The 13,482-nt window shown below is 43.9% G+C and overlaps 1 protein-coding gene across 1 annotated transcript in view; it reads left to right on the plus strand.

Annotated features, from left to right (window-relative positions):
- The first annotated feature begins 1,385 nt into the window (after positions 1 to 1,385).
- Positions 1,386 to 13,482, plus strand: part of LOC143290290 (gamma-aminobutyric acid type B receptor subunit 2-like) — a 37,548-nt gene continuing 25,451 nt past the window's right edge. Inside the window, exons 1-3 of the mRNA XM_076599639.1 lie at positions 1,386 to 1,757; positions 10,742 to 10,879; positions 12,984 to 13,154. Of these exons, the coding sequence (XP_076455754.1) occupies positions 1,386 to 1,757; positions 10,742 to 10,879; positions 12,984 to 13,154 (681 nt within the window). The remainder of the gene's footprint in view (positions 1,758 to 10,741; positions 10,880 to 12,983; positions 13,155 to 13,482) is intronic.

A 13,482-nucleotide genomic window follows, 5' to 3' on the forward strand; every position in this document is an offset into this window, starting at 1 on the left:
ACACACGAGTTTGTGAGACAGGAAGACAGAGACACAGAGGAGGGGTGTGGTGTGTGTGTGTGTGTGGTGAGGGATCTGCTGCCAGAACTTTCAGAGCTGTGTTACCTGTGACTGGTCAGGAGCTCAGTTTGTGTGGGTAAGGTATCTAGTCTAGTCTGCCCTTGTCTCTCGCTTGTCTTTCGTGTTGTTATGTTGTGGTTATTGTTGTTGTTGTTGTTTTCATCTAGTGTTCACGGAATGATGTATTCAAATAACCAAATTGAGCTAGGCACATTTGGACTTGAGAATGAACTGATGCATTTGTGTATCTATTCTAAAGTTTATCGAATGGGCAAGTCAGACGTGGTATATATGACAGTTTATTTTTCCTTTTTTGTGTGTGTGTGTTTGTTTATTTGTTTGTTTCTTTCTTTCTTTCTTATTTTTAACAAACGACATAAAAAAGCAAAGGGGAAAATGTATGGTAATAACAATTTATTGTTGTTGTTCTTCTTCATCTTCCTGTTGTTACTACTACAGCTGCTGTTGCTGCTGCCGTTTTTCTACTTCTTTTTTCTTCTGCTTCTTCATCTTCTTCCACCACCACCCACCGTCCCCGTCTCTGTCTGTCTGTCTGTCTGTCTGTCTCTGCCACTGTCTCTCTCTCTCTCTCTCTCTCTCTCTCTCTCTCTCTCTTTAATTTCATGAAGAAGAAGACGAAGAAAAAGAGGAGGAAGAGAAGAAGAAGAATGAGGAGGAAGAGGAGGAAGGCGAGGAGGAGAAGAAGAACAACAACAAGAACAAGAAGGAGATTGTTGTAGTTGTTGTTGTAGTTGTTGTTGTTGTAGTGGTTGTTCTTGTTGTCATCATCATACGTTTCTTCCGGACTGAAAAACTAGACGCTGAGTAAAATCTTATATTGAGCAATACATATTTTAATTCTTTAAGCATCTCTTTGCGGTTCGTTTGCTTCGGTCGTTCGAACACAGAAAGAAAGAATGTGTGTGTGTGTGTGTGTGTGTGTGTGTGTGTGTGTGTGTGTGTGTGTGTGTGTGTGTGTGTGTGTGTGTGAGTACGTAAGTAAGCGTGCCTACGAACGTGTATGCAGTGTAGAAAATGCGTGCGTGTGTGCATCGTGTATGTGCAGGTGTGTTTGTGTTTGTGTATATGTATGTGAGCACACAAGCGTGCACGCGCACGCGCATGTGTAATTGCGAAGTGCTCTCACCTCTCATTCTATAACACCACTACAGAACCAGACCAGTCCAGCCCAGAAAATCTGACAGAAAAAAAAAGAAGAAAACAAAAAAAGCCACTACAACGAACGACGATCCCTTCACACCACCACGGAACCTCCCCCCCCCCCCCCCCCCCCCACCCCCCTCCCCCACCCACCACCCTTCACCATGCCAAGCAGCACTACCACCACCACCACCACCACTGCTCTCTCCGTTCTCACCGTCGTCAGAATTCTCCTGACGTCATCTCTCAGTCTCTCGGTGACGTCATTGCCTAGGGCTGCGGCGGTGGCGGCGGCGGTGACGTCACAAGCTCAGCCTCAACCTCCGCCTGCGCCTCAGACTCAACCTCCTCAGCCTCAACCACAGCCTCAGCCACAGCCCCTGTACGTGCAAGGGCTGTTCCCGCTGAGCAACTCAGCCCTGGCGTGGAAGGGCAAGGCCATGGCGATAGCGTCTCAGATCGCCGTGCAGCACGTGAACCAGAGGGAGGACCTTCTGCCCGGGTACCGCCTGGTCCTGCTGCAGAACGACACTCAGGTTGGTTGGTGTCTGGTGCTTAGCGTCTTCTTCCTTCCTTCCTTTCTTCCTGCCTGCCTTCCTTCCTTCTTTCCGTTCTTTCTTTCTTGTTTGTTTCTTTGTTTGTTTGTTACGTCCGTTCGCTTGAAAGAGAGAGACGAGAAAGAAAGACTGGAGAGAGAGAGAGAGAGAGAGAGAGAGAGAGAGAGAGAGGAGACGGAGAGAGGGGGGGAAAGGCGGTAGAGAAAGAGAGAAACAGAGATAGAGGTACAGAGACAGAGAGAAAGAGAGAGGGGGGATAGAGATAGATAGATAGATAGATAGATAGATAGATAGATAGATAGAGTATGAGTGAATGAATGAATGAATGAATGAATCCTTTTTATTTTCTGAGGGTAATAGATCAAGCATACATGAGAGAGAGAGCGGAGAGGGAGAGGGAGGAGAAACTGAAACTGAAACTGAAAAATGTTTTAATGCCATTGACATGACAGTCCTATTGGCGAGAGGGAGGAGAGCGGAAGAGAGAGGGAGAGAAAGAGATGGAGGGAGAGAGGGAGGGAGAGAAAGCCAGATAGGGGGGAGAGAGGGGGAAGAGAGAGGGGGCAAAGAAAAGGAGAGAGAGGGAGAGAGAGAGAGAGGGAGGGAGAGAGAGAGAGAGAGGGAGGGAGAGAGATAGAGAGAGAGATGGCCGTCCAGCACCGTCCAGCACGTGAACTCCTTCCTTCCTTCCTTCCTTCCTTCCTTCCTTTCTTTCCTTCTTTGTTTGTTTGTTACGTCCGTTCGCTTTAAAAGAGAGAGAGACTAGAAAGAAAGACTGGAGAGAGAGAGAGAGAGTGGGGGAGAAAGAGAGAAACAGAAATAGAGGTACAGAGACAGAGAGAAAGAAAGAGAAGGGGGAAGAGAAGGGGGATAGAGAGAGGTAGATAGAGAGAAAGTATTAATGAATGAATGGATGAATTAATGAATAACTTTTATTTTCTGAGGGTAATAGATTAAGCATACATAAGAGAGAGAGGGGGGAGAAGGGGATGGAGGGAGAGGGGGGAGAGAGGAAGAGAGAGGGAGAGAAAGAGAGACAGAGTGAGAGAGGCAGAGGGCAAAGAAAGAAAGGGAGAGAGGAAGAGAGAGAGACAGAGGGGGGATGAGAGAGAGAGAGAGAGAGAGAGAGAGAGAGAGAGAGAGAGAGAGGACCTTCTGCCCGGGAAAGAAGGAAAAAGCACAAATGGCTTGATTTCATCCTGCCCTCATGAAAAGGGAAATTGATTATCAGTACAAAAGCATAACATTACATGAATAAATTTCAAATTATGTCGCAAACAGAGAGAGGGGGGGAAGAGAGAGGGGGAGGGAGGGAGAAGGAGGGATGGTGGAGAGAGAGAGAGAGGGGGAAAGAGAGATGGAGGGAGAGAGATAGAGGAAGAGAAAGAGAGAAGGAGAGAAACAGGGGTGGGGGAGGGAGAGGGAAAGAGAGAGACAGAGAGAGAGACAGAAAGAGAGAAAGAGAGAGGGACACACACACACACACACACACACACACACACACACACACACAGACAGAGAGAGAGAGAAATCGAAATCGAAACATTTTTTATTGAGGCAAAAGGAATAGGAAAAGGAGAGAGAGGGAGAGAGGGAGAGAGACTGAAACTGAGATGATACTTTATTCATCCAAGGCCACAGCCCCACATGAACAAGGGGCAACAACAAAATTTGCAAATGTCATCATAACTTTCAGTGTTTATACAACTGATTTCACAGCTTAATAAAGAAATAAACTAAGACAATACTGTATCTCTGAGCTTAGAAGCTCTATATAGATACCATGCAAGGTTTCGAATAGTACTATCATCAGTGGATGCCATCAATAAACATAATCTAAACAAACATGGATGTCCATAATACTTCTTTGGAATATGTTTCGAACGGAGATCATTCAGGGCAGAACACTTCAACACAAAATGAACTTCGTCTTCAGTTGTTTCCCTGCACAAAGAACACAGCGTTAAAGAATTACATATATTTTCATAACGATACTGATGTGTATTAATTCCGGAAATACCAAATCTAAATCTAGTCAAAATAAATCGTAAATGACGGTCAATGTTAAATATAAGCTAGTTCTTCACAAAGTGAGAAAAAGTAAACGATCTGTACAAATCAAATATATCACTCGAATGTACATGCTCCTCCCAATTTTGCCACCTCCAGTCTATTAGACGTTGGCGAAAAGTTTTCAAAAAACATTGTCTCTTCACCAGCCTCTTGAAATAACCATGCATACCCAAATCCAAATCCATAAAGACATGTTCGCATATTTGACACTCAATTTCTTTTCCCTCTAAGATCTAAATCATAAAACTTGTTATAAGATTTACGTGGTAATCTATCATTGTTCATTGTTAACAGTTTCAACCAATAACGAACACACTTTACTGCAGAATTTATATATTTTGGATATGTTTGTTTCCCATACACTAGATCATTAGGTGTTTTCATGTCGACTCCTAAAAACTTTTTCAGTCCAAATAAGTGAGCAGATTCTCAATGCACAATGGCAGTCTTATCTAATCCCCACAATTCTGAACCATACTGTACGATTGGTTGTATCTGGGTATCAAAAATTTAATTAAAATATATTCAACAAAAAACGTTTCTTCATAACTTGCAGTAGTGCATTATTTGCTCTACCAGACAAGTATCTGCATGCAGCTACAAAGCTCAAACGAGTAGAGAAAACAATGCCAAGGTATTTGTAAGCATTAACAACGGGTAGAACAATACCATCGTAAACCCAACTTTCCCTTGCTGCCAAATTTACCCCCTTTCTAAAAACAATGATATCACTTTTATGAAGATTGACCTTTGATTGCAATTTAGTTGCTGAATTTTTCAAATTATTTAGTTGTGTTTGTAGACCAATAAATGTCTCTGAGAGCAATACGATATCATCAGCAAGTGGTAATATAAACAATTCTATTAAGTCAACAGTGAATCTGGCGCAATGCCTTCCCTGGTCTATTACTTCCAATGCCATTTCATTTATAAACAAAGAAAACAATATATGACTACACGCATCACCCTGCTTTACTCCCCTTGTATAATTAATATAATATGTGAGCTTGTTACCACATCTAATTCTTGTTTTAACTACGCTGTACATACATTTAATACAATTGAAGAGTTTCCCTGTAATCCATTGTTTTATCAGAATAGGCCACAATAAATTTCTATTGATAGAATCAAACGCCTTTTCAAAGTCAATAAATGCTACGTAGAGTTTACAATTTAGAGAAAACTGTTTCTGAATCAGAGGCAAAAGAACAAACATATGATCAGTTAATGAATATCCTCGTTTAAAGCCAGCTTGATGTTCGCCTGTAATATTATTATGCTCTACACATTCCTGAAGCCTACTATTAATGATTGTACTTTGCTACTGATACTGGACAGTGATATGCCTCTATAATCATTAGTATTATGTATATCCCCTTTCTTGTAATGTGAAACGGTTAACGATTCACACCAGAGAGAGAGACAGACAGACAGAGACAGAGACAGGGAGACAGACAGAAGGGAGAGAGGGGGGGGGGGAAGAGGGGGGAGAAAAAAGAGAGAAACAGAGATGCACAGAGAGAGAGACAGACAGAGATGGAGAGGGAGGAGGGAGAGAGAGAGACAGAGACAGAGACATAGAAAAAAGAGAGTGAGAGGTAGAGACAGCAAGACAGAGAGAGAGAGAGATAAGAGAGAGAAAGAAAGTAATAGTAGCAGTGCAAGTATGTTCCAAGACTACACGACACTACATCACACTACACTACGCTACACTTCACTACACCACAATGCTGTGCAATGCAATGCAATACAATACAATACAATACAATGCAATACAATACAATATGGTGTAGTTCGCGGGTTTTGATTAAATCTTCTTTGAATGTCGGCTCGTTGTTATCTTTTTTGTTTGCCTTTAAAAAAAAAAATCAACATTTTGCCGTTGCAATCGTTGTGGTCTTTGTGAACGTTGTAGTCGTCATCATTGTCGTCATCGTCATCGTGGTGGTGGTGGTTATCATCATCAGCGTCGTTGTCGTTGTAGTCATCGTCACAATCACAGTCATCATCATCATCATCATCACCATCTGAGCTGAAGACAGTGCAGTCCATCAGTTCTGGTTACCTGGCATGTACTAAATCGTCAAGACGCCAAAATCGACATATAAGAAGTTATTAACAGACTTGCGAAGGATAAAGTGCCTTTGGTGGTAGACTGTACAAACTAGTCTGGAACCTCAAGCATCTGAACTGACAGCGCAAAGTTCAGCGTGCACAAAGCCGTAGTTCTTACCACCCTCTTCTACAGTTCCTAATCGTGGGTCACTTATCGTCATCACCTGAGACTTCCTGAACATGTATACATTCTTCTTCTTCGTTCGCAGGCTGCAACTTCTACGTTCACTCGTATGTACAAAAGTTGGCTTTTATGTCTATAACCGTTTTTGTTTATTAACCCCGCCATATGGGCAACCATATTCAGTTTTCGGGGGGGTGTATTCTGGGATATGTTCTTGTTTCCATAACCCACCGAACGCTCACATGGATTACAGGATCTTTAACGTGTGTGTTTGATCTTCTGCTTGCGTATGCACTCAAAGAGGGTTTAGGCACTACCAGGTATGCACATATGTTGACCTGGAAGACCGGAAGAATCTCCACCTTTTACCCACCAGGCGCCGTTACCGAGATTCAAATCCGGGACCCTCAGATTGAAAGTCCAACGCTTTAACCACTCAGCTATTGCGCCCGTCAAACGTTTATACCAACGTTGCCTTTGCATCACTATCCTCATAATCAGCAGGAGCAACTTAGTCACCATCCCCTAAGTCCTCGATCAAGCGGAAGTCAACAGGATCCAGGCCATGCTTTTGAAGACGGAGTTAGAAAAGTGGATACAGGCCACAGAAATGAGATGCTTTCGAAGACTCTCGGGCATCACGTACAGTACAGAGATCACATAACCAATGAGGAAGTGAGGAACAGAATCAAGCAAGCTACTGGGCCCAATGAAGATCTTCTCGCCACTCTGTAAAAACACAAATTGAGGTGGTATGGGCACATCAAAAGATCAACAGGACTTGCAGAGATGATCCTGCAGGGCACTGTACAAAGAGGGAGAAGGAGAGGCGGACAGAAAAAGAGATGGGGAGACAACATCCCAGAATGGACAGATCTGAGGCTGAGCGAGGTCCTTTGGGAAGACAACGTCCCAGAATGGACAGGTCTGAGGCTGAGCGAGGTCCTTAGGGAAGACAACGTCCCAGAATAGACAGGTCTGAAGCTGAGCGAGGCCCTTAGGGAAGACAACATCCCAGAATGGACAGGTCTGAGGCTGAGCGAGGCCCTTAGGGAAGACAACATCCCAGAATGGACAGGTCTGAGGCTGAGCGAGGCCCATAGGGAAGCAGAAAACAGAGAAGGATGGAGGAAGGTGGTTGACAGGTTATCTGTGGTCATCCAGACCAAGGGACAAGTGAAGTGAAGTGAACTGCGCGAGGCTTGCCATGTCTCCATGATGGAGGACCACCGCCTGCCCAATGTTGTGCTGTTTGGAGAACTCAACTCTCCACTGGCCACCGTGACAGAAAGGTTCCCAAACAGAAGTACAATGACTCTTTAAAGAAATCCATAGGCGTCTTCCAAATTGACCATCAACAGATCTGGCGACCTGGCGAAACACCCTCTACTTCGCAAAGCTGCCATCTCTTTAGAGGCCACACGCAAGTCCTGCCCGGAGGAATAAAAACGAAACTGAGGGAAAACTCATGACATCACCGACGACCAAGAACAGACTTTTTCCTTGCAGCCTCTGCGGATAGACCTGCCTGTCCCAAAGTGGCCTCGTCTGCCACCATCGAATCTGTATCAGGCGTTGATAAAAATTGCTAAATCTTCGTTAATTAAGCCAAGCCGTGAACAGTCTCAGAGAAAGAGAGAGAGGGGGGATGAGTGAAGGGGTATGATAGAGACAAAACAGGTGAATCAACCACAGACAGACAGATAGACAAACGGACAGTCAGAAAGACAACCATTATCAGTGGAACTGCTCGCCTTCCCTCCTGACAGGAAAGAAAAGAGGACTTGACGGATGCACTTTGTTCCCAGTTCACGGCTTATCACGATTTGCACGTCGGTGGAGAAAACAGTTGGAGGGAGGGAGGGAGGGATGGGATTGGCACTTTTCTTTATTTGTGTCTTTAATTAACGGAAGCTGTCAGTCTCTTTTGGCGTTGAAGGATAACAGTCCAGGATGTGTGTGTGTGTGTGTGTGTGTGTGTGTGTGTGTGTGTGTGTGTGTGTGTGTGTGTGTGTGTGTGTGTGTGACACAGACAGACAGACAGACAGACAGAGAGAGCGAGTGCAAGTGCGCGCATGATTATGCTAAATATAGCCTGTCAAAGGCAGCAGAACTGCTTTGTGTGTGTGTGTGTGTGTGTGTGTGTGTGTGTGTGTGTGTGTGTGTGTGTGTGTGTGTGTGTGTGTGTGTGTGTGTGTGTGTGTGTGTGTGTGTGTGTGTGTGCTGTTTGTTAATTTGTTTGTTTCAAAGCAAGGTGCTGGAAAGTTACATGGGGTTTTTGGTGCTTGTTATTTTTAATGCTATTGTTCATTTGTCTTTGACGTTCTCGGTTTTCTATCATTTGTTGTTTTGTTTTTGTTTTTTTGTTTGTTGTCGGTTTTACATCGTGTTTTTGTGGTTATTTTTGTGTTATTGTTGTTATAGTTGTTGTTGTTGTTTGCTGTTGTTTTTATATATAACTTGGCAGACGTAAACATTTTTCTTCATAGAAATCGATACCTACCATGTTCGTCAACATGTCATAACGAACGCCAGACAGCCATAATATCGCAGAAGCCGTTTGTGAAAAAGGAGATGAAAAGAAATACTGATCCATGTTCACGCTGTCAGGGAAGATACAAGAAAAATGCACTTTCTGATTATATATTATTTTGTTTTAATGAACAAAACAAAGCAACAAGAAACAAAAGCAAAAATAATAAAATAGAAATAAAAAGGCAGAAAGAAAAGGATTTGGAACACTTTTCGTCTGATAATTATAGTGATGTTTAACTCACTCAGTACGGCCAGTCCTCTCTTCTCCTCTACACAGACCCCTCGGATGTCCAGTGGGTGTCTGAATGACCCAACCTTTAGCTTCCGTCGTCAGAATTGTGGTATTCTTTGTCAACATTCACCTCTTCAGTATAAGAGCCTTCCGCTTGCAATATTTTGATGATGGTAATTGGGCTGAAACGCTGTTAACGTCGTCTCTTTCGCCGTTCGTATGGAGAGAGTTAACATGCAGTACATTCATACACACATGCATGCATACATACATACTTGTAACTGGATGCTGTTAGGCACTTTGAGCAGCATTTGAACCGGAAGTAGCGCCATATGAAAATATATGCATTCTTGATGTTGTTCTTGTTGTTGTTTTGTTCTTGTTGTTTTTGTTCTTGTTGTTCTTCTTCGAGAGAAGAATCCAAGCTGTCGAGATGAGATGCTTTCGTAGACTACTTGGCATCTCCTACAGAGACCACATCACTAACAAGGAAGTGAAGAACAGAATCAAGCAAAGTATTGGACCCTACGAAGACCTTCTGTCCATAGTGAAAAAACGCAAACTTAGGTGGTATGGACACATCTCCCGATCATCTGGTCTTGCCAAAACGTTCCTGCAAGGCACCGTACAAGGAGGCAGAAGGAGAGGACGGCAGAAGAAGAGATGGGAAGACAACATCCGGGGGTGGACAGGCTTGACGCTCGGTGACGCCCTGAGGAAATCAGAAAACCGTGAAGAGTGGAGAGGGGTGGTGGCCAGGTCAGCAGCGGTGCCCCAACGGTCTGAACCCAGACTATGGGAGAGGTGAAGGTGAAGGTGAAGGTGAAGGTGTTCTTCTTCTTCTTATGATGATGACGGTGGTGGTGATGATGATGATGATGATGATGATGATTATTACTATATTTATCATCATTATTGTCATTGTTTTTGGTGGTGGTGGTGGAGGCGGTGGTATTGGGGTTATTGTTGTTGTTATTATCATTATTATAATAAGTAGTAGTGGTAGTGGTAGTAGTAGTAGTATAATCCATCATCACTCACCACGATCATCATCCATCATTTAGTAGTATTAGAAGGAGTAGTAGTAGTGTCATCATCCATCTTCATCATCACCCATCATCATCATTTGATATTGCTATCATTGTTGGTGTTGCTGCTGCTGCTGTTGTTGTTATGGGGGTGTGGTTTTGGTGTGTGTGTGTGTGTGTGTGTGTGTGTGTTGTTGTTGTTGTTGTTGTTGTTGTTGTTGTTGTTGTTGTTGTTGTTGTTGTTGTCTTCAGTTTAACGTCTTTCCACTTGAAGTGATATTAGACGAAAATAAAAATCCGTGGGGGTAGGGGATGTGGGAGGGGAAGGGGGAAGAAGTATGTGTATGTGTGGAGGGTGAATAGGGAGAGACAACGCTAGGGAAAACTGGAAACGTTATAAACGCCAACATCAAACAACTATAACAAATGTCCGATAGGACTATGCAGCACACTTTCTGCAATAACAAATAACATATTGGAATTGTTAAAAACACATTCAAAAGAACTTTCGGTGAATCTGGAAAAAAAAAAAAAACATTTTAGATTCTGTCATTCAAATATTACGTGGTTGCTGGAAATATGTTCTCCACATATGCATCTGACATCTTTGTTGAACTTAGTTGTAAAAGCGTTCAGTTTTATCCTGTTTGATCATAAATGAATCTGCCTTAATCTTACTGAATTACTGTATGTATTTAACTGATTGATAGTTCCCGGTTGTTGAGCATTAATTACACTATGGTTTAAAGCTTTGCCGTGTGTGTGTGTGTGTGTGTGTGTGTGTGTGTGTGTGTGTGTGTGTGTGTGTGTGTGTGTGTGTGTGTGTGTGTGTGTGTGTGTGTGTGTGTGTTGTCAGTGCACGGCGGGTCAGGGCGCCCGATTGCTGGTGAACTCCCTGAACCAGGCTCCCACCAAGCTGATGCTGCTGGGGGCCCTCTGCAGCCCCGTCAGCGAGGCCACGGCCCAGGTGTCTCACTTCTGGAACCTGTTGCAGGTACTACCAGGCTGACTGACTCAGTGACCTGCTCTACTTACCTGTGTGTGTTTACCTGTGTCCCGTGTTCACCGCGCGCGCGCCGGACAGCAGTAACAGATGCATTCTGACGTTGATTGTGTGTGTGTGTGTGTGTGTGTGTGTGTGTGTGTGTGTGTGTGTGTGTGTGTGTGTGTGTGTGTGTGTGTGTGTGTGTGTGTGTGTGTGTGTTATTAGAATGGTTTTACTGTAAATGTTATCACTGGTAAAAGTGATGATATCCCAACGTTAGATTTTGGTTATTAGAATGGTTTTTACCGTAAATGTTATTGTTAGCAAAAATGACGTTTTCCCAACGTTAGCTTTTGGTTATTAGAATGATTACCGCAATGTTATCGTTAGCAAAAGTGACGTCACCCCAAAAATGCATTATCTTTTCTTTCGTTGGAAAATAATTGTGTTGGATACCAAGCAACAATCTTACGTCAGAGTTTGGTTGAGACGCAAACCATCACTTAATTTTGACAGTGGGGATGATATGGGGGTGGGGGTAGAACTGGTATTTTTGTCGTATTGGGAATGATGTTTTGCCAGCTCAACGAAATTAGTCGAGCTGATCACGATGACACCTTTCTTGAAAACTGGTTTTGAAATATTCTATAGTGTTTGTACCGTCCTACAGCTAGACGGGGTGTCTGAACTCGTGTCCTGCAGGCTGGTGGTATATCTGCAGATGACCTTCAGATTGGTTATATGTCAACAGATGTTCTACAGGCTGATGATATGTATACAGATGTCCTGCAGGTTAATCATATGTCCACAGATGTCCTACAGGTTGGATATATATATCTACAGATGATCTACAGACTGGTGGTATGTTTCTAGGGGCTGGAGCCCCGTGGAATAACGAAAACTTCTGGTCTTGTCTGTCGTGTCCGACAGCTTGGTAATATACCTATAGGTGTGCCACAGGCTAATGATAATCATGTCCACAGATGTGCCACAGGCTAATGATAATCATGTCCACAGATGTGCCACAGGCTAATGATAGTTATGTCCACAGATGTGCCACAGGCTAATGATAATCATGTCCACAGATGTGCCACAGGCTAATGATAATTATGTCCACAGATGTGCCACAGGCTAATGATAATTATGTCCACAGATGTGCCACAGGCTGATGATAATTATGTCCACAGATGTGCTACAGGCTGATGATAATCATGTCCACAGATGTGCCACAGGCTAATGATAGTTATGTCCACAGATGTGCCACAGGCTAATGATAATTATGTTCACAGATGTGCCACAGGCTGATGATAGTTATGTCCACAGATGTACGGTGGTGCTGATGATAGTTATGTCCACAGATGTGCCACAGACTGATGATAATCATGTCCACAGATGTGCCACAGACTGATGATAGTTGTGTCCACAGGTGTGCCACAGAATGATTGTTTGTCCACGGATGTGCCAGAGGCTTATGATAATCATGTCCACAGATGTGCCAGAGGCTTATGATAATCATGTCTACAGATGTGCCACAGGCTGATGATAGTTATGTCCACAGATGTGCCACAGGCTGATGATAGTTATGTCCACAGATGTGCCACATGCTGATGATAGTTATGTCTACAGATGTGCCAGAGGCTAATGATAGTTATGTCCACAGATGTGCCACTGGCTAATGATAATTATGTCCACAGATGTACGGTGGTGCTGATGATAGTTATGTCCACAGATGTGCCACAGGATGATTGCATGTGCACAGATGTGCTACAGTGTGATGACAGTTATATCCACAGGTGTGCCACAGGCTGATGATAGTTATGTCCACAGATGTGCCACAGGATGATTGTATGTCCACAGATGTGCCACAGGATGATTGTATGTCCACAGATGTGCAACAGGATGATTGTATGTCCACAGGTGTGCTACAGAGTGATGACAGTTATGTCCACAGGTGTGCCACAGGCTGATGATAGTTATGTCCACAGATGTGCCACAGGATGATTGTATGTGCACAGGTGTGCTACAGAGTGATGACAGTTATGTCCACAGGTGTGCCACAGGCTGATGATAGTTATGTCAACAGATGTGCCACAGAATGATTGTATGTCCACAGATATCCTACATGTCCACCTCCATTGCGCTCTCCAATCGGGAAAGGTTCCCCAAGTTTTTTCGCATCGTGGCACCGGCCTCAGTGGGGAACGTGGCAGTGATGAAACTGTTCAGGAGGTTCCAGTGGAAGAGGATCGCCATCGTGTACGAGTCCGAGGGCATCTTCTCCACGGTCAGTGGCTGGCTCTGTTCTGGGAAAGTATACGAGGTTTGAGGATTTCGGGGACTGATTTTTTTTTTTTTTTTTTTTTTTTTTGGTGAGGGGTGGGGGGGTGGCTAGTGGGGGGGGTTGTGTGGATGGGTGGGTGGATGTGTGTGATGTGTGTGTGTGTGTGTGTGTGTGTGTGTGTCTGTGTGTGTGTGTGTGTATAGGGTGGTGTGTGTGTGTGAGTGAGTGAGTGTGTGTGTGTGTGTGTGTGTGTGTGTGTGTGTGTGTGTGTGTGTGTGTGTGTGTGTGTGTGTGTGTGTGTGTGTGTGTGTGAACTGACCACTTTGTCGAC

The sequence above is a fragment of the Babylonia areolata genome, chromosome 15 (assembly GCF_041734735.1).
Source record: "Babylonia areolata isolate BAREFJ2019XMU chromosome 15, ASM4173473v1, whole genome shotgun sequence".
Taxonomy (NCBI): Eukaryota; Metazoa; Mollusca; class Gastropoda; order Neogastropoda; family Buccinidae; genus Babylonia; species Babylonia areolata.